This window comes from Siphateles boraxobius, unplaced genomic scaffold (assembly GCF_051911475.1).
Source record: "Siphateles boraxobius isolate OS27281-9 unplaced genomic scaffold, OSU_SipBor_1 23, whole genome shotgun sequence".
Lineage (NCBI taxonomy): Eukaryota > Metazoa > Chordata > Actinopteri > Cypriniformes > Leuciscidae > Siphateles > Siphateles boraxobius.
Window position 1 is genome coordinate 357,960 of NW_027508844.1, and position 25,722 is coordinate 383,681.

General features: G+C 44.7%; 3 protein-coding genes across 3 annotated transcripts in view; 2 read left to right on the top strand and 1 right to left on the bottom strand.

The window, feature by feature from the left end:
* The window catches only part of LOC143747602 (transmembrane 4 L6 family member 1-like), a 484,334-nt gene that overhangs the window by 323,748 nt on the left and 134,864 nt on the right, over window positions 1-25,722 (top strand). The window lies entirely within an intron of this gene.
* On the top strand, window positions 756-24,616 carry LOC143747599 (uncharacterized). The gene is made up of 8 exons (XM_077240416.1): window positions 756-912; window positions 1,349-1,388; window positions 9,179-9,232; window positions 9,399-9,464; window positions 11,240-11,299; window positions 11,824-11,883; window positions 21,858-21,935; window positions 22,024-24,616. Exons 1-8 carry the CDS (start codon window positions 845-847, stop codon window positions 24,388-24,390), a joined length of 2,793 nt encoding a protein of 930 aa, XP_077096531.1. The 5' UTR covers window positions 756-844; the 3' UTR covers window positions 24,391-24,616.
* LOC143747598 (uncharacterized) overlaps window positions 13,939-25,722 on the bottom strand; it is a 171,747-nt gene continuing 159,963 nt past the window's right edge. The window contains exons 3-5 of the mRNA XM_077240415.1: window positions 16,427-17,466; window positions 15,351-15,990; window positions 13,939-13,952 (exon numbers count right to left, since the gene is read on the bottom strand). Coding sequence (XP_077096530.1) covers window positions 13,939-13,952; window positions 15,351-15,990; window positions 16,427-17,086 — 1,314 coding nt within the window. The 5' untranslated portion in view covers window positions 17,087-17,466. The remainder of the gene's footprint in view (window positions 13,953-15,350; window positions 15,991-16,426; window positions 17,467-25,722) is intronic.

Here is a 25,722-nt window from a genome sequence, read left to right on the forward strand (position 1 = left end):
TCTATATGACTCAAAGACTTATTTACATGTCAAGTTAGAAGTAGCCTATGTCATGCAGTAGAGAGAGAGAGAGAGAGAGAGAGAGAGAGAGAGAGAGAGAGAGAGAGAGAGAGAGAGAGAGAGAGATGCAATGTTATCTAAAAGCCAAACGAACAATGTAATGCAATGTAAACATGTATTAAACCTAAGGTTTGAGGCTAATGTTTTCCCCAAAATTAAAAGGTTGCAAATATAATCATACCAATACAATGCTTTTCCTAATAATGTAATTTCAACACAATGCTCCTTGTACTTTAGTTATGTATTTGTACTTATATGTAGCCTACTTAAGTATTTGTATATGCTGAAATGTATTATTGTACTGTCGTATTTTATTTCTTTGGTATAAGAATAAATCTTGAAAAAAAAACAATCTAGTCTGGATGGGCGTCAAAGATTAATGCTAATTTAAAACAAACAACAAAACACTTCTGGCGTATGGGTTGTTATTCCAGGGGCTGGCTGCATAAACATAGCCCTTATGTTGACTTGAAACATTTATGAACAGTCTTAAAGAAAAAAATTTGATGACTAAATTGTAATTAAGTGAATTAGAACTTCGAGTCAAGTTCGAGTTCTCGCGTAGTTACGCAACCCCAGAGGCGCGCAAACCAATCGACTTATGTCAAGAAAGTATCACGAGAGTCAGTCTGCAATCGCGGTACTTTGATTTCCCGCAGCGCTTGAGCGTTACAGTTCAAACAGGTGTGTTGTTCTGCCATGATTTCTCGATGAATTTGAACCCGAGCTTCCAAAGACCATCTACGTCGGTTCGCGCAGTCACCTTTTGCTACAGTGATATGAGATGAAGTACAAGAAGTATCTCTCGGAGAACAAATGCGTTCCACGAACAACACTGCATCGCTGGAAAAGGTATGTAATGTTAAATTGTATCAAGATTATTACCCAATGCCGATAGCGGAGGGACTTGGGCCTGTGCAAAATGGCTATAGCCTAATATTATTTTATTTATAATCTACATAATATTTAAGAAATGTATCACGATGGAATCATATTGCAAAGTAATATTAATACAAAGTAATATAAAAATGAACAGTTTGAATAATTAGAACAGTGTTAGGCTAAAGCTATGGGGTTTTCTTTCTCTGTAGTTTAATAGTATGGTCATCAGATTAGGAATTCGGGAAAATCACACTTTATTAATTTAAGTGATTTAAATCATTTGAGTGTCAAAATTATTAAGCTTTAAAAGCATAATCCATGTAACCAATACAACACTTTTATTATATGTATATTTTTTTTATGGTCAAACACTTTTCTTCTATAACTCTTGATTTTTGCTTCGTAGACGAACCCGTGGACCTAAAAATGCTGTTGATGTGTTACAGGTAAGGATTAAAGACCACAGATAACGTTGAGGATCAGATTATTAGACTGTGCTGCATTCTGGCACACATTATTTTGGCACCATCTTGTTTTTCAAGACCGCTTTTGAAGTCGTCTTAAAGGGGTAGTTCACTTTTTAAAAAAACTTTAAATTTACTCATCCCCATGTTGATGTCCATGTCTTTCTTTCTTCAGTCGAAAAGAAATTACGTTTTTTGATGAAATCATTCCAGTATTTTCTCCATATAATGCACTTCAATGGGGTCCAAACGGTTCTAGGTCCAAATTACAGTTTCAGTGCAGCTTCAAAGGGCTTTAAACGATACCAGACGATGACTAATCTAGTGAAACCATCGCTCATTTAAAAAATAAATAAATAAAGTTTTAGTTTTATAAGCAAATGCTCGCCTTGCTCTTTTCTGTGAAGCACGTTCGTGACGTCACGTAATATGCAATAACGCACATTACAGAACAGAGCAAGCCGAGCATTTGTGCTTATAAAACTTAAACTCTATTTATTTATCTTTTAAATGACCGATGGTTTAGCTAGATAAAACCCTTATTCATCGTCTGGTGTCGTTTACCCATTGAAGGTACCCATTGAAGTCCATTATGTTATATAATATATTGGGAATATTCAATTTAATTTAATCAATCAATAATTCTATTGATCAGCATTACCAAAAGTGGACGTCGTTATTATTTAATAATGAGAAGCTGCTTTGATACAATCTGTATTGTGAAAAGCGCTATACAAATATACTTGACTTGGCTTGACTATATGGAGAAAAATCCTGGAACATTTTCATCAAAACCTTAATTTCTTAATTATGACATGGGGGTGAGTAAATTATCAGCAAAAGGTTTATTTATTTATTTATTTATTTTTAAAGTGAACTAATCCTTTAACCAAATCTTGCTATGTATTTAATTACAATACCACACTTAAATTTGCTTAATGAACACTGCATAATGAAATTATTAAATAGGAGTTTAAAAACTGTGTATGAAAATATGGGTTTTCTATTAGCTTGTTAATTAAGATAAAAATACAAAGCAGTCGGACATATGCAAAACCCAAATACCTATCTCCTCCATCTATGTAATTTGCATTTAACTGTTGCAGTTGTCCTAAACAAGCATGCCCAAAAACACTGTGTTGTATTCGTTTTTTGTGTGTTTTATACCATTGTCAAATTAATTCATGTAAACAGCAAGACACAAAAAAATACTTAAGATGGGTTCCCTTTCGTTGTCACTCCGAGTTACGTCGGATGACGACGAATGGGGTTTCGCTTAGAAAGCCTATCAACTTCGAGTATTACAAAACGAGCCAATGGCAAAGAAATGCCATGGGTCTGCGGAATTTGCATGGCGTAACTCCGCCCCACCTCGTGGGTATAAAAGGAGGAAGCCGGCAGCAAGCAGATATGTTTTCGCTTCGGAGCCAAGTGTATTCTTCTCTCCACAAGCCATCTCTGAATTGTCAGCTTTACAAACGAGTACCTCGAGTGTTGGTGTGACGGCGATCTACGGCGAGAGCGTGCTTCCTGCTGATCTGTTGCAGTGGTCTGCCAGTCGGTGCGTTTCTCCCCGGGTGCTTCAACACTTGAGTTTTCTCTCACTAAAAGAGCTTACACGTGGCACGTCTTTTTAAAGACGGCTCGCCCGTGCATTTCTGGTTGCAGCGGACTGGTATCGGACTCTGATGGGCACGAGCGCTGTCTAGTGTGTTTGGGCTTTGATCATGCTTGAACAGCGCTCGTGGGTGACTCATGTTCTCGCTGGGAACGTGATCATCGCGTCATATATAGGTCGAGACTCGGTGAACTCGCAAGAGTGAGAGTCCCCTCATCCACCCCCCGATCTTCGGCTGGTGGCCAGGGTGACCTGAGGGTTACGGTCTGGATCTAGGCGCCGACTATGTGTCCGTGACCCCAGCCCCACTCTTCAATGACGGTGCCCGCTAGTGAACTGCTGATTCCCGCGAGTCTACCCTCTGGTGGCCCGCGTGTTTCAGTTGAAGCTACAGAGGAAGATGCCATGTCTGTTGCAGCATCACTAGGTGGGTTTGAGTCTTCTGGAAGTGAGGGCTCGTCACAGCTGCCACCTTCCGGTGTGCATACGGCTGTGCCTGAGTCTGATCCGGAGATGACGACCATGCTTTCCTGGGACGATGGGTTTTGGGTAAGGCCGCCGACCCTCGTCCCCGGCAAACCCCAATACCTCTCTTCCCGGACGTGCATGATGAGATCTCGAAGTCCAAGAAGACCCCCTTGTCTTCTCGGGACCGCTCGCTGATCTCATCCGCCTTTCCTCCCCTCGATTGGGCCGCTGCCCATGGGTACACTGGGGTTCCCCCGGCTGAACGCTCTGTTGCGATGCTATGTGTCCTCAGAGTGCTTCTTCTCGGCGCAATCCTAAGCACCCGCCCGTGGCCTGTAGTTTTTCGTCTACGCTTGTGGCGAGATCCTATAGCGCCACGGGACTGGCAGCCGCCTCACTGCATGCCATGGTCATTCTGCTGGTCCACCTGACCCAGATGCTCATGGACCTGCACGAGGGCGGGACTGACCCAGGGCTCTTCACTGAGCTGCGCGCCGCCACTGACCTTGCTCTCTGAGCGACGAAAGTGGCCGTACGCTCCCTGGGTCAGGTGATGCTCACCAGTCTGTGGCTGAACCTGTCTGATGTGCTGGATGTCGCGCGGACCCGTCTGTCCGACATTCCCATATCCCAGGACGGCCTCTTCGGCGGTGCGGTTGAGGGCTTGCCCAACAGCTCTCAGCCGCCCATGAGCAGAGTGAGGTTGATTCTGTCCCGACGGCCCCGCCGTCCGCTCAGATCCCTCGTCTGCCCACCGCCGAAGGCGCCCTCCCGCGGCTCCCACCCCGCCCGTTCACGGGCCGGCTCTGGGGGCCGCGGACGGACGCCACAGCCCTCTCCAGCCCCGCCCCCCGCTACACGCCGGGTTAAGCGGCGCTCGTGAGACGGGCACCTCGGCGATGGAGCAGACTGAGGTTGATTCTGTCCCGACGGCCCCGCCGTCCGCTCAGATCCCTCAGTCTGCCCACTGCCGAGGGCGCCCCCCCGCGGCTCCCACCCCGCCCGTTCACCCGGGTCGGCTCTGGAGGCCGCGGTCGGACGCCACAGTCCTCTCCAGCCCCGCACCCCGCTACACGCCGGGTTAAGCGGCGCTCTTGAGTTGGGCTCCTTAGAGATGGGACTCAGTTCTTTCCAAGAGTTGGTAGCAGGACCACTCCTTTCCCCGGGGAGGGCCGGGGAAGAATCCTTATTCTCCAAAGAGCTGATTCTCCCGTCTCTGAGCACAGAGTTCTCGGACGTCACAGAGCGCCGCCCACAAGCCGTGCTCTCCTCGTCCCCCTCTGTCCCAGAGGTGGTTGACATGGCGTGCCGTCCACGGACCGCTTCGCCGCTGTCCCCCTCTGTCGCCAGACCCCTGGCAGAGCGGGCCCCCGCGGGACGACCAGCCTGGTCCTCCCCTGGCCCCCTCTGCCAGGGCGCGGTTGCTAACTGTGCCCCCTCTCAGGGCCGCTATGCCGTCCACATCTGGGCCAGTTACTCCGCTTCGCTGCCCCTCCGGGGGGACGCCTGTGGCTCGCATGATCCCGTTGGTTCAGTTCCTGGGAGCCTGGCTAGAGCTTCCCCGTCTGTCCCACTGGATCGTGCGTACCGTCAGGCTCGGCTATGCGATTCAGTTCGCACGGTCTCCTCCCCGCTTCAGGGGAGTCCGCTCCACTTTGGTCGGTGGCAATGCCCCTATCATGAGAGCAGAGATTGCCACCCTGCTGGCGAAGGGTGCAATCGAGACTGTCCCTCCAGCCGAGATGAGGTCCGGCTTCTACAGCCCCTACTTCATTGTCCCCAAGAAAACCGGTGGGTTACGGCCAATCCTGGACTTGCGCGTGCTGAACCGCTCCCTTCACAGGATGCCGTTCAAGATGCTCACTGCCAAACGCGTTTTCGAATGCATACGGCCCCAGGATTGGTTTGCAGCGATCGACCTGAAGGACGCCTACTTTCATGTCTCCATTCTTCCTCGACACAGACCGTTCCTCCGGTTTGCTTTCGAGGGGCAGGCATACCAGTACGCGGTTCTCCCTTTCGGGCTAGCCCTGTCTCCTCGCATCTTCACGAAGGTCGTCGAGGCGGCCCTTGTTCCCCTTCGAGAACAAGGGGTTCGCATCCTGAGTTATATCGACGACTGGCTGATCCTAGCTCACTCTCGAGATCAGGTTTGCGAACACAGGGACCTAGTGCTTCGGCACCTAGCCCGTCTGGGCCTTCGGGTCAACTGGGAGAAGAGCAAACTTTGCCCCGTGCAGAGGATCTCTTTTCTCGGTATGGACATCGACTCGGTCGCCATGTCCGCGCAGCTTACGAGCGAGCGCGCGCAGTCACTGCTGACTTGCCTAAGACAATTCGAGGGCAAGAGTGCGGTTCCACTGAAACTTTTTCAGAGGCTCCTGGGGCATATGGCATCTGCAGCCGCGGTCACGCCGCTCGGATTGCTTCATATGAGACCGCTTCAGCTTTGGCTTCGCGACCGAGTCCCGAGGTGGGCATGGCAACACGGCACGTTCCGAGTACCAGTTACTCCGACCTGCCGTCAGTTCTTCACCCCGTGGGCGAACCTCGGTTTTCTCAGGGCCGGTGTCCCCCTGGCACGAGCTTCCCGGCATGTTGTTGTCTCAACAGATGCCTCCACCACGGGCTGGGGCGCCATGTGCAATGGACATGCTGCTGCGGGCTCCTGGACAGGACCCCAGCGGCTGTGGCATGTCAATTGCCTCGAGTTGTTGGCAGTACGCCTTGCCCTGCACCGCTTCCGGGCGTTGCTCAGGGGTCAACACGTACTAGTCCGTTCAGACAATACCGCCACTGTGGCGTACATCAACCATCAAGGTGGTCTACGCTCCCGCCGTATGTCACAACTCGCTCGCCACCTCCTCCTATGGAGTCAGAAGCATCTGAGGTCGCTTCGAGCCATCTTCATTCCCGGAGCGCTGAACTGTGCAGCCGACGAGCTCTCACGGCTTCAGCCCCTCCCTGGAGAATGGCGACTCCATCCCCAGTCGGTTCAGCTGATTTGGGACCAGTTCGGGGACGCGCAGATAGATCTGTTTGCCTCTCACGACTCGACCCATTGCGCCCAGTTCTATTCCCTGACCGAGGGCACGCTCGGCACGGATGCTCTGGCGCACAGCTGGCCGCAGGGCCGCAAGTATGCGTTTCCCCCAGTGAGCCTTCTTGCGCACACTTTGCGCAAGGTCAGGGAGGACGAGGAGCAGGTCATTCTGGTTGCCCCTTACTGGCCCAACCGGACCTGGTTCCCCGAACTAGTACTCCTCGCGACAGCACCTCCCTGGCCGATCCCTCTGAGGAAGAACCTTCTTTCTCAGGGACGGGGCACCCTATGGCACCCTCGTCCCGATCTTTGGAACCTCCACGTGTGGCTCCTGGATGGGACGAGGCAGGTTTGAGTACCCTACCACCAGCGGTGGTGGCTACCATCACTTCCGCTAGAGCGCCGTCCACGAGACACGTCTATGCGTTGAAGTGGAACCTCTTCGTCAACTGGTGCTCTTCTCACCGAGAAGACCCCCGGAGATGCTCGATCAGTGTTTTGCTTTCCTTCCTTCAACAGGGGCTGGAGCGAAGGCTGTCTCCCTCCACCCTGAAGGTCTATGTTGCCGCCATTGCCGCACATCATGACCTCATCGAAGGTAAGTCGGTGGGGAAGCACGACCTGATCATCAGGTTCCTGAGAGGAGCGAGGAGACTGAATCCTCCTCGTCCTCCTCTCGTTCCCTCTTGGGACCTCTCAGTGGTTCTAACTGCCCTGAAGAGTGCTCCCTTTGAGCCCCTGCAATCAGTCGAGCTTAAGTTCCTGTCTATGAAGACAGCGCTCCTGGTTGCACTGGCCTCCATCAAGAGGGTTGGGGACCTGCACGCATTCTCCGTTGACGAAGCGTGCCTGGAATTTGGGCCGGCTTACTCTCACGTGATCCTGAGACCCCGGCCTGGATATGTGCCCAAGGTTCCTACCACTCCCTTTCGGGACCAGGTGGTGAACCTGCAAGCGCTGCCCTCGGAGGAGGCAGACCCAGCCTTGACACTGCTCTGTCCAGTACGCGCTCTCCGCGCCTATGTAGACAGAACGCAGTGTTTCAGGACCTCAGACCAGCTCTTTGTCTATTATGGTGGGAAGCTGAAGGGAAAGGCTCTCTCCAAGCAAAGGTTGTCTCACTGGATAGTGGACACCATTGCTTTGGCTTACCAGCAGCAAGGTCGACCGTGCCCCCTTGGTGTGACTGCCCACTCCACCCGGAGTGTGGCGTCCTCTTGGGCTCTAGCGCATGGCGCCTCGCTAACAGACATCTGCAGAGCTGCAGGCTGGGCGACACCTAACACATTCGCCAGATTCTATAATCTCCGAGTGGAGCCTGTGTCCTCTCGTGTACTCGCTTCAACCAGCTAGTACCGGACCCGCTCAGGTGTCTTCGCTTGCTCGCCATTCCACTCCACGGACTGGATACGTGCGATATTTTCCTCAGGTGAGCTTCTCCGAAAGCCCTGAGCTCCTCCAGCACTCCTGACGTCGGCGCCAGTGTCTATTGCCTGTGCGTCGGCTAGGTGCCTCCCGTGTGCATGGTCCCTCCTCTGAGCGACCCCCACATGTGTATTTCCACTGTAAGCCTCTCTGAGCGTGTGTCTTTCCCTTGGCAAGCCACCTTGCCACCCCTGGGGTTGAAATATTCCACCTGCGGCTGGACACCCCAGTGTTTTCCATATGCTTCCTTCGGGTCATATGTGTATTCTCTAAGTCCCCCCCCTCCGGGCTGGCATTAATTGCATACTTCCCCTAAGCTTGGGATATGCTTCCCAGTGTACCTTGGTATTCCTGTGTTATATGGAGTCCTTTGTCCAGGCTGACAGGGATCTCGATTTACGCAGGGCACTGGAAGACAGCTGAGAAGGTGGCGTGATTAGACTGGTAACCCCATTCGTCGTCATCCGACGTAACTCGGAGTGACAACGAAAGGGAACGTCTACGGTTACGTATGTAACCCTCGTTCCCTGAGTAGGGAACGGAGACGTTACGTCTGCCTGCCACTTTCCGCTGTACCGCGGGGATCGCCTGAGCTCAGTCTTGGCTCCTCAGCGAAGAAACATATCTGCTTGCTGCCGGCTTCCTCCTTTTATACCCACGAGGTGGGGCGGAGTTACGCCATGCAAATTCCGCAGACCCATGGCATTTCTTTGCCATTGGCTCGTTTTGTAATACTCGAAGTTGATAGGCTTTCTAATCGAAACCCCATTCGTCGTCATCCGACGTAACGTCTCCGTTCCCTACTCAGGGAACGAGGGTTACATACGTAACCGTAGACGTTTTCCCAGGTTCACATTTATACACTTGTTCATGTTGTTGTAGTTATTAACTTTGACACTGTTAAATTAAACTCTCCCTTCATTAATGACTTCACACTTGAATAGAGTAACTCACTGCACATACTTGAATGGAAACGCTTCACAGGTATCAATAGGCTATTGTTTTAACTCCTATGTCTAGTTGTTTGAATTCTATTTCCAAACTTTAGATTCTTTTTGAATGCTCTATTGCCACAATAAGCTTTTTAACATTTAAACGTCAATTACTCTGATGGTTGTCCAAATTTCGATTTTTCTCTTTGGAATTTATGGTAAATCATTTTTGTTGTATGTCTTGGGTATTACTTTAGTCACAATGTTATTTTTATTTGCCTTTCAGCAAGACCCAGCTTTGTTCAACATGCGTATCAGGCACATGAGCGATACTTCGCAGGTATGGAGAATTTTAATTACAGATTAGTCTCTTATGTGTTGTAGGTTATACTTCTGTCGTTATTCATAAATGTTACAAAGTATTGCTTGAAGTAAAGTGATTATTTATCCCGCTAAAAAAATGCAATACATTTTCAATAAAACAAAATATGTATATTGCAACACAGCAGAATCAGACTTCAGAAGACCAGAATCCAGTTGTGACCATCAGCCCTGTAAAGACATCCAGTCAGGTGAGGAAAAATAATGAAAACAATTGTTACAAAAAAAATTGTCCAATGAGCTTGATCCTGGATTAAGTGCTTTCTACTGTTGGCTGTATAGGGGGGGAGTGGGGCATTTTGGGTAATTACATTAAAGATATTTGAGTTTGATTTATAAAGCAGTAAGCCTAGTGAAGTCATGGTTTACAGTGAAAATATAACAGCTAAGATGTGTTAGGCATGATGCGAAGAAGAGTAAAACACCCTTAGCTGTTATAAAATTACTGTAAACTTGCTTAAAGGGATAGTTCACTTTGAAATTAATTTTTGATATGTTTTAGCTTACCTCAAGTGCATCCAAGATGCAGGTGTCTTTGTTTCCACAGTATTTTCAATTTTGATATTTTTAGGTCAAACCGTTCTTGTCTGTCAGTCATATAATGCAGGTCTACGGTCACCACCTCAAAGAGCATGCACAGAGAAGTCCAAATTAAACATGATTTAATGACTCGTTAATGTAAGTACACATTGATGGCCTAAGACACGAAACGAGTGGTTTGTGTGAGAAAACGAACAGTATTTATATATCGTTTTACCTCGTGTAACCACAGCCATGTCTAACTGATCTGAAGGCACGGGCGCTTCGGTCTGCGCATGCGCCAGAAGTGATCGCTTGCGTGTGTATGTCACTCATTGTTTACACAGAGATTTCGGAAGTTTTACCTTTCACTAAACATATTTAGATATACAGAAAAGACGATTTTGAAATTTAATATACATAGCAAGATTTCATGAAATGCAACGCAAATAAAATGACAGGAATGATATTATTAAAAAATATTAGTGCTTTGCCAAACAAAGTAGTTCCTCAGAAACAACAAAGTGGTTGCCAAGCAACTCATGCAGTAGAGCAGTGATGCTTGTGCAATGCAGTCAGTAGTGGGTTACAGGGTGTTTTATTACTGCTTAGAACATGCCTCAACCAATCTAAATCAAGAACCAGAACTGACCATTTTATAAACAGATTTTTACACAGGCAACATACAAATCTGTTACAATTTAACATTTAAAGCTTGTTTCCAGAACCTACTATTCTCATTCAATTACACTAAAGGTGACCGGAGTACAAACATTACTGTACAACTTACCCCGTGGGTGGGATTAATTGTAAAAGACAAAACATACAGACATTTACTGAAGATGGTTATTGAGCATCTGTCTATAATAGATATATTAGATACCCACACATTTATCCATCCATCCCTATCTCATCTACATGTCACCATCCTTCTAGTGTGGTTGGATACATCTACAGAGAAAGTGCAGCACAGTTATGACAAAAAAAAAATCATAATTGTCAAATAGTTCCCTTGATATTGTACTTAACTTATTTTGATTAATGGAATTTCTATGGTTTTAGTTTGTTATACACTTGAAGGCTTGGTTGTAACACGGTTACTGTAACTAACTCAGCTGGAGGAAAATGTTTTTCAAGCCCACATAATAGGAGTTTCTGATGTTTCAAAGTGATGTTATGTTTTAGACAACAAATCAACGATTAAGATAATATAAGGTTGGTTTAGGTGACTTACACAACTCAGAATTCATTTAAAAAACTTTAATTTCCCAAAAGACCCATTTTCCACTATCTCCTCAAATGCAACAAAAACTTTCCATACATTTAGAGGAGACAGTCTACTGACATTGAGCTAAAAATAACCCCCTTCCCACAGCTACATAATATCTTTACAACCTGTAAATTATATGTAGCGTTTTTTTTATTCTTTTAAATATTTTTTTTCCAGGTTTTAGCAGATGTTGATGAAAAACCAGATGATCTGGATGCACCTGATGAGTCCTTGCAGGCAAGGAAAATACATATACATGCACTGTCAGAACAAATGATCAACATATGGACCCTTTAGTCACAACACCCTTTAGTCACCCTTTTTATCAACACTGTGTTATAGACAACACATTTAATGTTACTTTAAACTCAACTTGTGTTGCCCTATTATTAATTTGAATGCACAATTAACACAAAGTGTCACACAATGTGTTAAAATGGCGTAAAACAAAAAATGTGTTAATTAACATATACTTTTTGAGAATGTTGATGCTGCATTGTGAAGGAAGTTGATCTAGCCTGTCAATGTGAAGTGATGTGTTCTTTGCCAAAACCCACAAATCATCAGTTATATTATCAAAACAATTATATGAACTGTAGTATTTTTTCATTTTTACAGCACTCCAGTTGTTTTTCTTCTCACAATATAACCCTCTTCCCACAGCTACATAATATCTAATCTTAAATTTTCTTATAACCTGATCTGTAAAGGTTTATTCATTCTTATAGAATAAATCTAAAAGAAAATATTTTTCTTTTCAGGTTTTTACAGAAGTTGATGACAGACAAGATGATCTGGATGCACCTGATGGATCCTTGAAAGTAAGGAGAATTTGTACAGAATATACATGCAGTACATGTTTGTGTATGCATGAGTATACATAAAAAAAGTTGATTTTCAAATTAACTTATGTCAGGGGTCCAGACTGCGACCAAATGATCGCATTTTGCCACCATTCCTGCTGATGCGACCAAGTTTTTGATAAGGTTGCGCTAGCATGACCACAGCTTTTCCCACTATCAACAAACGAAATTAAAGCGGATCGAAGCTGCGTTAGTCATTTGTGCTTCATGGACAAATTATCTATCCGGCCAATAATAGACTGCGCAGCGTCACAAGCTACTTGAGTCGTGAGCCGTAGGCATGTACCGGTATCAAATTTTCATGCTGCGATTAATTGATTGAGCTTTTATCACGGTATACGGTATTATCACGATATTTTAATTGCACAAGAGAAACAGACGGATTGGGGGTATCTAAAAAAAACTTGCATCACAATGTGTAATTGTGATTGTCAAAACATTAATTTTATTTTTTAGTGACAACATTAGGCTTGGGCGGTATCCAAATTTTGATACCGTCAAACCTCCTCCCTATTTTACCGGGGTATACGGTATTACCGTGACTAATTAAAAATTATGACATAAGGCTCAGACAGCGTCACCAAACTGTTGGCTTGTGTCTACACCGTTCAGATACTGAATACCAGATCGGGCATAAAAAACACACAAAAAAAATCAAGGCCAACCCGTGCACGTTGTGTCTGATCCCTGTTGACGGCATTAAATGTAATATGAGCCTTAGCCCTATTTAGACTCGACTATTTTTAATACGTGGGCCGTTATAATATGGTGGCGCCACATAATTGTTTAACCCAGGTGCTGAGGGGATGGTAGATATAAATACTATTTATAAATGAGCAAAAATGGGACAATTAATAATATTTAATTATTTTAATTATGACAATTGTATTCATTTTATTAATTCATTTAAATTAAATTAACAAGCAACAAGTGCATTTGTAAATCCGGTGACACGCGTCCATTGATTTTTATTAATACAACTTTTCTGTCAGTGCTGCAAAGATTAAGTTGACGATCGCCATCTCCTAGTGGACGCGCATATATAGAGAGAAATGCAAATCATGGATTACATAATCAGAAGGTATAGCCTAGCCTTTTTCTTTTCGTTTTGAATTGTTTCGTTTAAAGAAATTGACGATTGATATCTCCGTGGTTAACGCGCGTATAGAGAGAAATGCACATCCTGGATTAATCATAGAGTATGCTGCCTATATTTCTTTTCCTTTTGAATTGTTTCGTTTAAAGAAATTGACGATTGATATCTCCGTAGTGAACGCGCCTATAGAGAGAAATGCACATCATGGATTAATCAGAGAGTATGCTGCCTATATTTCTTTTCCTTTTGAATTGTTTAGTTTAAAGACATTGATGAATCGCCATCTCCATAGTGAACGATAGAGAGAAATGCACATCATGGATTACATAATCAGAGAGTAGGCTAGCCTATTTCTTTTCGTTTTGAATAGTTTCGTTTAATTTGATGATCGCCATTTCCATATGAACGCGCATAGAGAGAAATGCACATCATGGATTAAATAATCGTCCAGTGGCCTATTTCTTTTCGTTTTGAATTGTTTCGTTTAATGAAATTTCAAGCTTTATTTAGATATCTCTCATGTCTGTGAGACATACACTGAGTTTCGGTTAATTTATGATGAGATTACAATGCAAGTGACCGCGGCGCGCCAGCGCATGATCATGTCATGATTATGTTGTCTGCTATATTTGATTCTTATTTATTATTGGTTGATAAAAAAAAATATTATTAAAATTAGGATACAATTTATACAAAATGAAATTCACTTTAAAGAAAGGCCTTTTACAAAATGAAACTTAATTAAGTGGTCAATGTCTGACTCCCGATGCATCCCATCTGTTACGTACTGGCAGGAATGAAGCAGAGAGTGAATCCAATCGCAAGCACTTTATTTAACAAACTAGTAATCTCGAGGGAACTCAGAACAGGAACACGAAGACGAAGACAGGAATAGCAAACATAACAACATCAAGAACTCACAAGGACTGAACTAAAACACAGGGTTTAAATACAAGGGAACACAAGCTAAACAAGATAACGAGGGGGCGTGGTTAAACTGAAACACCTGGGAAGACTAATCAACATAACAGGGAACAGCTGAACATGGGACAAGACACATGGCAGGATCACATGACAAACAGGGAATCACATGACAGACAAGAACAAGGAACAAGACACAAAAACCCACACCGTGACATAGCCCCTCCCCTATGGGCGGCTCCCGACGCCCATAAAAAACAAAAAACAATAGTTCAGGAGGGTGGTGAAGCGGAGGCGGTCTTGGGGGAGGGACGGAGGGCCAGGTCCGTGCAGGGTAATTGGACCAGGGCATTGCAATGGCCGACCTGGGTCGAGAAGCGTGGGCAACCAGGGCGGAGCAGGAACTGCAGACGACCAGGGCGGGGCAGGCAGCGCAGGCGACCAGGGCGGAGCAGGCAGCGCAGGCGACCAGGGCGGAGCAGGCAGCGCAGGCGACCAGGGCGGTGAAGACCCTTCGGGCGGCCAGGGCGGTGAAGACCCCTCGGGCGGCCAGGGCGGTGAAGACCCCTCGGGCGGCCACGGCCGTGAAGACCCCTCGGGCGGCCACGGCGGTGAAGACCCCTCGGGCGGCCACGGCGGTGAAGACCCCTCGGGCGGCCACGGCGGTGAAGACCCCTCGGGCGGCCACGGCGGTGAAGACCCCTCGGGCGGCCACAGCGGTGAAGACCCCTCGGGCGGCCACAGCGGTGACTCAGGCGCAGGAACAGCAGACACCGGCTCAGGAACAGCAGACACACACCCTGGCTCGGGCTCAGGAACAACAGACACACACACTGGCTCGGGCTCAGGAACAGACAACACACACACTGGCTCGGGCTCAGAAACAGACAACACACACACTGGCTCGGGCTCAGGAACAGACAACACACACACTGGCTCGGGTTCAGGAACAGACAACACACACACTGGCTCAGGTTCAGGAACAGACAACACACACACTGGCTCGGGAACAGACAACACACACACTGGCTCGGGCTCAGGAACAGACAACACACACACTGGCTCGGGCTCAGAAACAGACAACACACACACTGGCTCGGGTTCAGGAACAGAAAACACACACACTGGCTCGGGAACAGACAACACACACACTGGCTCGGGTTCAGGAACAGACAACACACACACTGGCTCGGGAACAGACAACACACACACTGGCTCGGGTTCAGGAACAGACAACACACACAATGGCTCGGGAACAGGAACAGACTCTGGCTCGGAGGCGGCCCTCTTGTCCGTAGACACTGGTTCAGAAGCGGCCATCTTGTCCGTAGACACTGGCTCGGAGGTATTGAGGTGAACTGTCTCTGGATCGGCAGACGTGACTTGAACAGTCTCTGGATCGGCAGACGTGACTTGAACAGTCTCTGGATCGGCAGACGTGACTTGAACAGTCTCTGGATCGGCAGACGTGACTTGAACAGTCTCTGGACTGGACGGGACCAGCGGCGAGGACTCTGGGCTGACAGGAAGTACAGGAAGGACTTCCAGGCATTGCGGGACGCGGGAAGTCCTCTTCCTCCTCCGTCTCCGAGAGCGAGAGGGCGCTGGGCTGGACGGGACCAGCGGTGAGGGTTCTGGGCTGGACGGGACCAGCGGCGAAGAGGACTGAGCGCTGGGCGGGACCAGCGGCGAAGAAGACTGAGCGCTGGGCAGGACCAGCGGCGAAGAGGGTCTTGAGCTGGGCAGGACCAGCGGCGAAGAGGACTGAGCGCTGGGCAGGACCAGCGGCGAAGAGGGCCTCGGCTCTGGCTGGACGTGGCTGACGTGAAGCTCTGGCTGGACGTGGCTGACGTGAAGCTCTGGCTGGACGTGGCTGACGTGAAGCTCTGGCTTGACGTGGCTGACGTGAAGCTCTGGCTGGACGTGGCTGACGTGAAGCTCTGGCTGGACGTGGCTGACGTGAAGCTCTGGCTGGACGTGGCTGACGTGAAGCTCTGGCTGGACGTGGCTGACGTGAAGCTCTGGCTGGACGTGGCTGACGTGAAGCTCTGGCTGGACGTGGCTGACGTGAAGCTCTGGCTGGACGGTCTCTGGCTGGACGGTCTCTGGCTGGACGGTCTCTGGCTGGACGGTCTCTGGCTGGACGGTCTCTGGCTGGACGGTCTCTGGCTGGACGGTCTCTGGCTGGACGGTCTCTGGCTGGACGGTCTCTGGCTGGACGGTCTCTGGCTGGACGGTCTCTGGCTGTACGGTCTCTGGCTGGACGGTCTCTGGCTGGACGGTCTCTGTGCTGGACGGGACCAGCGGTGAAGGCTCTGGAAGCTCTGCTGAGACTTGGCGAGGCTCTGGAAGCTCTGCTGAGACGTGGGGAGGCTCTGGAAGCTCTGCTGAGACGTGGCGAGGCTCTGGAAGCTCTGCTGAGACGTGGCGAGGCTCTGGAAGCTCTGCTGAGACGTGGCGAGGCTCTGGAAGCTCTGCTGAGACGTGGCGAGGCTCTGGAAGCTCTGCTGAGACGTGGCGAGGCTCTGGAAGCTCTGCTGAGACGTGGCGAGGCTCTGGAAGCTCTGCTGAGACGTGGCGAGGCTCTGGAAGCTCTGCTGAGACGTGGCGAGTCCCTGGAAGCTCTGCTGAGACGAGGCGAGGCTCTACAGGGCTGACGTGAAGCGAAGACTCGGTAGGCGGGACGGTCTGGACGAACCGAGTCCCAAGCAGGATAGCCTTCTTGGCAACCCGTGCTGACTTCAGCGCGGGATCGACCACGCTGGACACCAAACCCGGACGGCTATAGATCGATCTGGTGGGTGGCTTGATAATGGGAGTGACGTAAAGACCAGACTGAAGGGATACTGCAGGTTGACGGAGTTTCTTCTCCTTCATGTCCACAGCAAACAAAGAAATGCTCAAGGAAAGGGCCAGGTCGATATACCGTTCTAGCGTCCAATCAGTATAGTCATCTGGCATCATAAGAGCGATGTCCTCGTCTAGTCCACTCCGGAACAGCTCTATCAGCTGGGCGTCGTCTAGGGATGCTAAATGGCAGCAAACCCAGAAATCCTTCACATACCTTACTATGGGCTGGCCATCTTGTGACATAGACGACAGGTATCTCCTTAGGGCCTGGTTGCTTTTGGCTGCTGGACTCATTTTTGGTGAGTTCTTCTGTTACGTACTGGCAGGAATGAAGCAGAGAGTGAATCCAATCGCAAGCACTTTATTTAACAAACTAGTAATCTCGAGGGAACTCAGAACAGGAACACGAAGACGAAGACAGGAATAGCAAACATAACAACATCAAGAACTCACAAGGACTGAACTAAAACACAGGGTTTAAATACAAGGGAACACAAGCTAAACAAGATAACGAGGGGGCGTGGTTAAACTGAAACACCTGGGAAGACTAATCAACATAACAGGGAACAGCTGAACATGGGACAAGACACATGGCAGGATCACATGACAAACAGGGAATCACATGACAGACAAGAACAAGGAACAAGACACAAAAACCCACACCGTGACACCATCTTACTCGTGCTGTTCAGTTTTCATTATCAACGTAAAAAAAAAAAAAACATTATAATATTTTAACAAATATAAACGAATGTGCTTATTTAATGAACTCGGGGCAAAATGCATCCTCGCCGCACTGAGTGGGTGGTTGTTTCGGAGATGCGACATTAGGTTAGAGGTGTTTCCATCTCTCGCAGTCACCTTTTTTATTGCAACATTTACAAATTGCCTAGTCAGTATTTACCGCCTCTCCCTTCTCTCTCTCTCTCTTTCTCCTCCACACTGTCACTTGATGACAACTACATAAGCATTTTTAGGCATTGAATGAATTATATTTATTTATTATATATAAGTGCCGGTAATGACGGTATTGAAACTGATACCGTTGCTTTTTTAAGACCCCGCGGTATACGATATTACCGAAATACCGCCCAACCCTAGACAACATGTTATAATGTTTACATGGTTACTGAGGCTACTGTTTGTATTATTGCTTAACACAATTTTCATGATTTCAATTAAATTCTTGGATTTAATTTCAATCTTGATTCAATATTGACTCATTTGGATAAATATTAGGTAGGCTACAGTAGATGCATTTAATTTTTTCTCAAGAAAAAATATATCTCACATAATGCTGTAAACATACAGAGAGAAATTAAATATAATGCATACAATATAAATATAATAATAATATAAATATAAAAATGTAATATGCCATAATTTTCATTATAATAACAATTATATAATGACAAGTAAACATATATTAAAATATGTAATATAGTGCACATATTTAGCAAAATACTCCTCTCTATAGCTATTTTCTTATAGTCAACTAACATTAAATGGCTTTCCTGAGGTAAATGTAACGTTCTGTGACATAATTGTTCTCCTGCAGTGTTATTGACCTCTTTCCGTGGTTGAAAAACACTGATTGATCGAAAGTACGTACCTTTCGGTGGGTTGTACTGTATCTTTAATAAAAAGTAACAGATGATCTGTTTACTTGAACTGAGGCGCGCGATCTGTCACCTCATTTACAAGCACCAAAACAGTATTTATTGTCTGAATTTCGTTATAAAACCTGAGAGCTGATATTTTTTTCATATCAAAAGTAACCTGCTCTGTCTAGTCTGTTGGTGTCAGTGTCCTCTTTGCTCCGCGATTTTTCTCTGCGTGAGAAAATGGATGTGTGGCGCGAGACCGTGTGAAAGTGTCAATTGCGTGAGTCTCAAGCTGCTGAATGCGTGAGAGTTGGCAGCCATGCGGGGGATAAATAGTCGTCAGCGTTCCTCCTTCCGCCGTGCTTCTTTTCCATGTGAGGATTGTTTACATTAGACTAGAGTGCACACTGCATGCACACAGTGCTTATACATGTGATGTGGGGATTGTTTACATCAAAGTGCGCACGTGTTTTGCGCACCATATACGCATTGTTTTTTTAAGCGGTTGATGGAAAATAAGCTGATGCGCGTTCTAGAAATCTAAATTCGGATCTATTATTTTTCACGGTATTTCGAAGTCCCCGCGATAACAATATCGTGCATATTCATTACCGCGATTTATCGCATTACCGAATACCGGCACATGTCTAGTGAGCCGGTTTCAATCACGCGACACCGTTACAACACAGTGCTATGAGATTCAGTGAAGAAATACATTGAATTTGCCACAGAATTAATAATATCGCTGCTAGTGAGGAGCATTCAGATTTGGTGCAGAGTTCTCTGTTATAAAATGTACATATCAAATCAAACAGCGCTGACGTGCAAACCAGGAGAAACGTGAACCATGAATGAAGAAGCTATAAAGGGATTTAAGCAAAACATTATTTGTTCACCCTTCAAGGACAGCCCCCATTTATAAAACTAAAAGTTTCAAGATGTAGGAAAACTAACTCACTTAAATAAAAAAAACAGTAAATTACAGTTGTAACAGTGGCTACAGAGGAGCGCTTTAGTATTTCCACTCCCTAATTTACATTTTCAATCGTTTTGATTTGAATTAATATTAAGACATTATGAATGATATTAAAGTTAATTGTATCTAAACTCAAGCTCGGTAATTTATCGTCAGCCCCCAGTGCTACCAAATACTTTCTGTAAAACTGGGTGGCTCTGGTGCTGCTGCCCTCAAGTGTTAGTCTGGAGCCCTGGGAACTTAAAATATAACTGCGCATTGTAATGTATGTTAAAGGAGTAGTTCACTTTTAAAAACAATTGTTGATAATTTATTCACCCCCATGTCATCCAAGATGTCCATGTCTTTCTTTCTTCAGTCGAAAAGAAATTAAGGTTTTTGATGAAAACATTCCAGCATTTTTCTCCATATAATGGACTTCATTTGGAACCAAACGGTTCAAGGTCCAAAAGACAGTTTCAGTGCAAACTGCAAACTGTTCAAAGGGCTTTAAACGATTCCAGACGATGAATAAGGGTCTTATCAAGCGAAACGGTCGCTCATTTAAAAACAAAATAACAAAGTTTAAGTTTTATAAGCTCAAATGCTCGCCTTGCTCTGTTAGGATTAGGGTTAGGGTGTGATGCGCGTTCGTGACTCTCCTATTCGAACTCGTTCATCAAAATGAACAAATCTTTTCCCGAGTCAACTCGTTTGTTGAATGAACCAAATGACACGAAAAAAGATTCGTTCATTTTGATAAACGAGTTCGAACAGGAGAGCAACGAACGCGCATCACAGAACAGAGCAAGGCAGGCATTTGAGCTTATAAAACTTTTTTTTTTTTTCAATGAGCAATCGATTCGCTTGATAAGACCCTTATTCATCTTCTGAAATCGTTTAAAGCCCTTTGAACAGTTTGCAGTTTGCCCTGAACCTGTCTTTTGGACCTTGAACCGTTTGGTTCCCATTGTCCATTATATGGAGAAAATCCTGGAATGTTTTCATCAAAAACCTTAATTTCTTTTCGACTGAAGAAAGAATGACATGGACATCTTGGATGACATGGGGGTGAGTAAACTATCAGCAGAAGTTTTTTTTAAAAGTGAACTACTCCTTTAAGTATATTTATTTAATATTTAAAAATGAAAAACTGTGTTGATGGTTGATTTAAGGTGTGTCCCTAAATTTTCTGCTTGTGTTCCTAAACTTTTTTGGTAAGGGCTACAGTGCTCTTAATAAGTTAGTCTGGAGCCAGGGGCGGAGTGGGACCCAAAAATCTACCGGGAAATTTCGTAGACATTTCCGCGACACACCGGCCCTCGTCGCCGGCAGGAATTTAATATAGCATTCACAGTTTTACTGATTTAAAAGGAACTTTTTTTGTACTATGCTGGAGTAAAGTTCATAAATGGACGTTCTTTCCAATAGAAATTTGTAAAACTATGTTGGGTGGACCTCTGTGCCTCTAGGGGGGTTCGGGGGCATGCTCCCCCGCAAGAAAATGTTGTACATTTTAAGGTTAAATGCATCAATCTCGTGCTCTCTGAGAGATCAAAATTAAGAGCTTCAACCCATGCACTGCTCGTTGAACAAAGAAAAAGCATTGATTTGTACCAGGACAATAAAGAGGGCTCGAACATCTTTTTAGTTATGAGAGTCTCAGTCTGCATTACATTATCAATGGTGTTTTAGGATGCCAAACAATTATTATAATAATGTAATAATGATTTATATAATTATTCCTATGACGTAAAATCCATTTAGCCTATAAATGTACTATATAAATGAAAATGAGTATTTCAAAAGTATATTTTAGCCTACATTACACTATAATATAGGAAAATTAAAATACTTTTGTCCTAATTTCTTCACTTGCAAGAAATAAACCCTTGAGCTTTTATTTAGGAGAAAACCCCAGATGACCATGATGATCGCGTGAGCAAAGTAATCATGACAAACAGGATGCTATTCTTAAAGTCTTGTGTCTTGTGTTTTATAAAGGCACAAAGCCATATCATGGTTTCAATTTTAGTTTGTTGGCAAAATATAACGCTAGAGACCTTAATGTTAGGTTATACATTTTACATCTTTACATATGTGTTGGGAAAAGGGAGAAGAGAGAGTTCGGCAAAAGGCCGATTCGAACTCGCGTCGAGTGCATCAAATGCTGCTTTCAAGCACCTCAAACTCTACGACCTACGCCACTGTAGCTATTGCGTAACGGGCGTCTTTTTGGGCACTTATTGCAAATATATGCTCCGTTAGAAAATGTAAATGTTTTCTTCCCCTCGCTTGGGCCCAAGGTGTGCACGGCGAACTTGCAATAAATACATTTTATCAGACCGGCCCTCGCGGCCTCGAAACACTACCGGACCACTGGGAAAACTCCCGACTCTCCCGATTGCCACTCCGCTACTGTCTGGAGCCCTGCCTTATGTGTAGTATCATGGCCTGATGACTTGTATTTATGTTTGAGAATTGATTTGTTGACTTTAACTTTCAGCAACAAGTTGCAAAAGAGTCAACTACCCCTCATGGTTCAAGCATCCTACACAATAAAGTGGAAGGAAATAATGTGCAGGTAAGGATACGGTGCCATACAAACATTACATTTTCTGTTATGCTTTCAGGTTTTAACTGATGTTTTTAAATGAATCCCTTTTGTATAGGTACTCTTCCATGAGAAACAGAAAATGGCTGACTACCAAGAAGAATCAAGTGATGCCAGTGATGACATTCAACATGGTGAAGACATTACAGAGAATGAAATTATGGAGAAAACACCTAGCAATGAAAGCCATGTATCTCCTTTATGGACAGTGTCAGAATACAGTGAGAAAGCACTACATGAACAAAAAAGAAAAGAGCATGAGTTGCTCCTCCTAGCTCTTAAATTAAAACATGGTTTGACTGATGAAGCACTAGAAGACACGCTTCAAGTCATAAATGCTATCACCGGTAAACACTCAGTGTCAACTACTAAACATCTCTTCTACAAAAACATAACTGATTATAAGGACTATATTATTATCAAGCATTTCTGTTCAGATTGTATGGTCTTAATGGAAACAAAAGATGAAAAAGTAGGTTGCAGAATTTGCGGCAAACAAGTTGATGCAAAGGAGCATGTGAAATCAGGAAACTTTTTTATTGTTCTCCCTCTAGAAGCACAACTACGAAATATTATTGAACAACACAAGTTTTCGCAATTGACCGTCAATAACAAGGATGACGTAAATGGTCACTTGATTGATGTATGTGATGGTCTGCTCTATAAAAAGACCTTTAAAACCTTCACACCTCTAAATGATTGCCCCAGCTTTTCAATCACCTTTAGTTGTGATGGTGTACCTTTATTCAAATCCTCTTCACAGTCCATATGGCCCCTGTTGTGCACTTTAAATGAACTACCTCCCGAACTGAGATCTGACCATATCATGTTAACAGCATTGTGGTTTGGAGCTAAAAAGCCCCCGATGAACATCTATCTCGACCCATTTGTGAATGAGTGCACTGATCTACATGAGCGTGGCTTTGATTGGGTTACATCTGATGGTGTACGTGGTACCAGCAAAGTATATGCTTTAATACTTGTAAGCGATTCTGTTGCCCGTCCACTCCTACAGAACTTTAAGCAGTTCAATGGGGAGTTTGGATGTTCTTTTTGTCTTCAGAAGGGAACACTTGTCGAACGTGGTCGGGGAAGGGCCAGGGTTTACCCATTTGAGGAAAACATAGAACTTAGATGTCAAAGTCAGACTTTGGAGCTAGTAACGAGGGCTGTTGAGACAGGCACACCTTCAGCAGGTGTGAAAGGACCTTCGGTGTTGTCCCTTTTACCTGGATTTGATATAATTGAGGGATGTGTCCCTGATTACATGCACAGTGTCCTCCTTGGAGTTACAAGATCTATCACTTCGCTATGGTGTAACTCTGAAAACCACCAATCTCCTTGGTACTTAGGCAGGTCCATACCACAAATTGACAAACTACTGTTAAAAATAAAGCCCCCAAGTAATGTCTCCAGAACACCTCGATCCATAAAAGAAAGACATTACTGGAAAGCCCATGAATGGCTGATGTGGCTACTTTACTACAGTATCTCCATTCTTAAGGGAATTCTACCTGAGAGATACCTTAATCATTGGCTGAAATTTGCGAGTGGCATAGCTTTGCTGCTAAACAAATCGATTTCACCTCAGCAGCTTTTAGAAGCACAGGACCTTCTTCATCAGTTTGTATCTGAGATGGAGCCCCTTTATGGTATAGGCAATGTCAGCTACAATGTTCACCTCTGCCTTCATCTTTCTAGAAGTGTCCAGAATTGGGGGCCATTATGGACCCATTCTGCCTTTCAATTTGAGGCCTATAACATGGAGTTGATCGAAATGGTGAAAAGCACCCAGTCTGTGCCCATCCAAATATGTAAACTTTTCTGGATGAAAAAAGCACTTCCACTGTATGCCAGTCAAACACTGAAAAATCCTTCCTCAGAGTGTAGTGCTGTTCTTGGTCAGTTATTGAGGGGAAAACAAGAGCGAAAGCATGCAGTGAGGTGTTTGGGAGTTACAGCTTTTGGACCACCCAAGAAAAAAATTATGGCACATGATGACTACATTGCTTTGCATAGTGTTGGTGATCGGGTAGAGAAGCAGGTTGTAGAATATTATAATCGAGTGTTTGTCGATGGTGCGATTGTTCATTCCCAGGCATACCACCGTTCAAAGAAGAGGAATTCAAGTGTAGTTCGTTTAAAAACTGACAACACATTCTTCTCGGTTAAAACGTTCATAGTGACAGATGTAGGAAATGGCAGAACTTGTTATGCTATTGGTCGCTTTTTTGACGAGGGGAAGCACAGCTTTTCTGCTTGTGTTCAAAATCCTCTACACTTTCATCCAGTCAATAAGGTGCTGTCTCACCTAACTGCTGTACATGCCTCAGCAATTGAACACAAATGTGTGTACATGCCTTTAGAACAGCACCAATGTGATTACATTATGACTTTTCTGAACTATTATGAAGTAACAGTTTAATTTTTTTTTTATTATGTCAGGCATCAGTGACATCACTTTTTGCAGCTCTGCCAAGCTTTGTTGAAAGAACCAAAAGTTTATTTTCTTTGAATGCTAGTGGAGAACCCAGGTTTACATAGCTGCATAAATTAGAGTAATTCAATTAGGGACCCTAGATTATTTGAAAACAAAACACAACTGTATATTATTCTGTATGCATTTGCATATGTAGTGCATGTATGTACTTTCTTACATATATATATTTATGTATGGCCATTGATGAAAAACAAATAAAATGTATTTTTTCAAATAGAATTTGTGTAGTGTTCGTTTTGTTTTTATGAGCCGATTAAGAAGAGGTAAAATAAATACATTTTATTTATAAAGATTCAAAAATGGGTTAGAAATTGAAATGAAATGTTGATGTGTAGACTTGATAAAAGTGTAGACTTGATAAAAGTTCAAACTTTTCAAATAAGGAAAACAAGGAATGAATAAGAAAACCATAGGCATGTAAAATATATGTATGTTTAAATAGTTTGGCATATAGAAATTAAACATTGGTGACATATATGTTCAAAACATACAGTATTATATAAATAATAATCATATACATAATAATAATATATGTCAATATACTCATTTAATATGGCACATTTATATATGTTATAGACCTATATCAACATATATCTAGAGATAGGTATATATGTGATAGCAATATATTGTCATATATTTAGCATATATGACAGCGTCACTTGCGATATAGGGACATATATGTCATATATTACATTTCCGTATGGGCTGTAACAGATCAAGAGATTTCAAACAGATAGGTAACCTGAAAATGAGTTGTTCCACGACGGAGCAAATTGTTTTTAGGTACTGAGGCTAATTAGGGGGAACCAGAACAGTTTTTGGTAAACCTTAATTAGGAGGGCACTAATAGTGCAACCCGACCGATTTGGGTTAAAAGGAAAAATTGGGTCTGTTGGGGACGCCTAACAGATCAGGAAAACGCGCGTTGAAGAGAAATCCACAGAGAACAGAGAAACAGCCAATATGGGGAAGTCTCAAGGTAAGCATGCAAATTTCGGTTTTTCTATCAAATGAGAAAATTATGGGGGAAAATTTATGTTTTAGATATTGAAAAAACTGAGAAAATACCATTATTTCCCAGGGAGGGAACACTGAGCACAACTAGACTGAAAGTAGTGCGAGAATCAGTTGAACAGGGCAGTGAGAAACAAAAAAGGTAGTTATGGCTGTGTTCAACATGTGTAAGCAATGTGGACAAACAATGGATTGTTGTCTTAAAGGGGCAGCTAAAAAGAACTGTCGAGAGAAATAAAGTTT

Excerpts from the sequence above, each read along its gene's own strand:
- LOC143747599 (XM_077240416.1), top strand. The coding sequence starts at position 845 with ATGAAGTACAAGAAGTATCTCTCGGAGAACAAATGCGTTCCACGAACA. Across the intron at positions 9,233-9,398 it reads ACATGAGCGATACTTCGCAG|CAGAATCAGACTTCAGAAGA; the intron begins GTATGGAGAATT and ends ATTGCAACACAG. Across the intron at positions 11,884-21,857 it reads CACCTGATGGATCCTTGAAA|CAACAAGTTGCAAAAGAGTC; the intron begins GTAAGGAGAATT and ends TTTAACTTTCAG.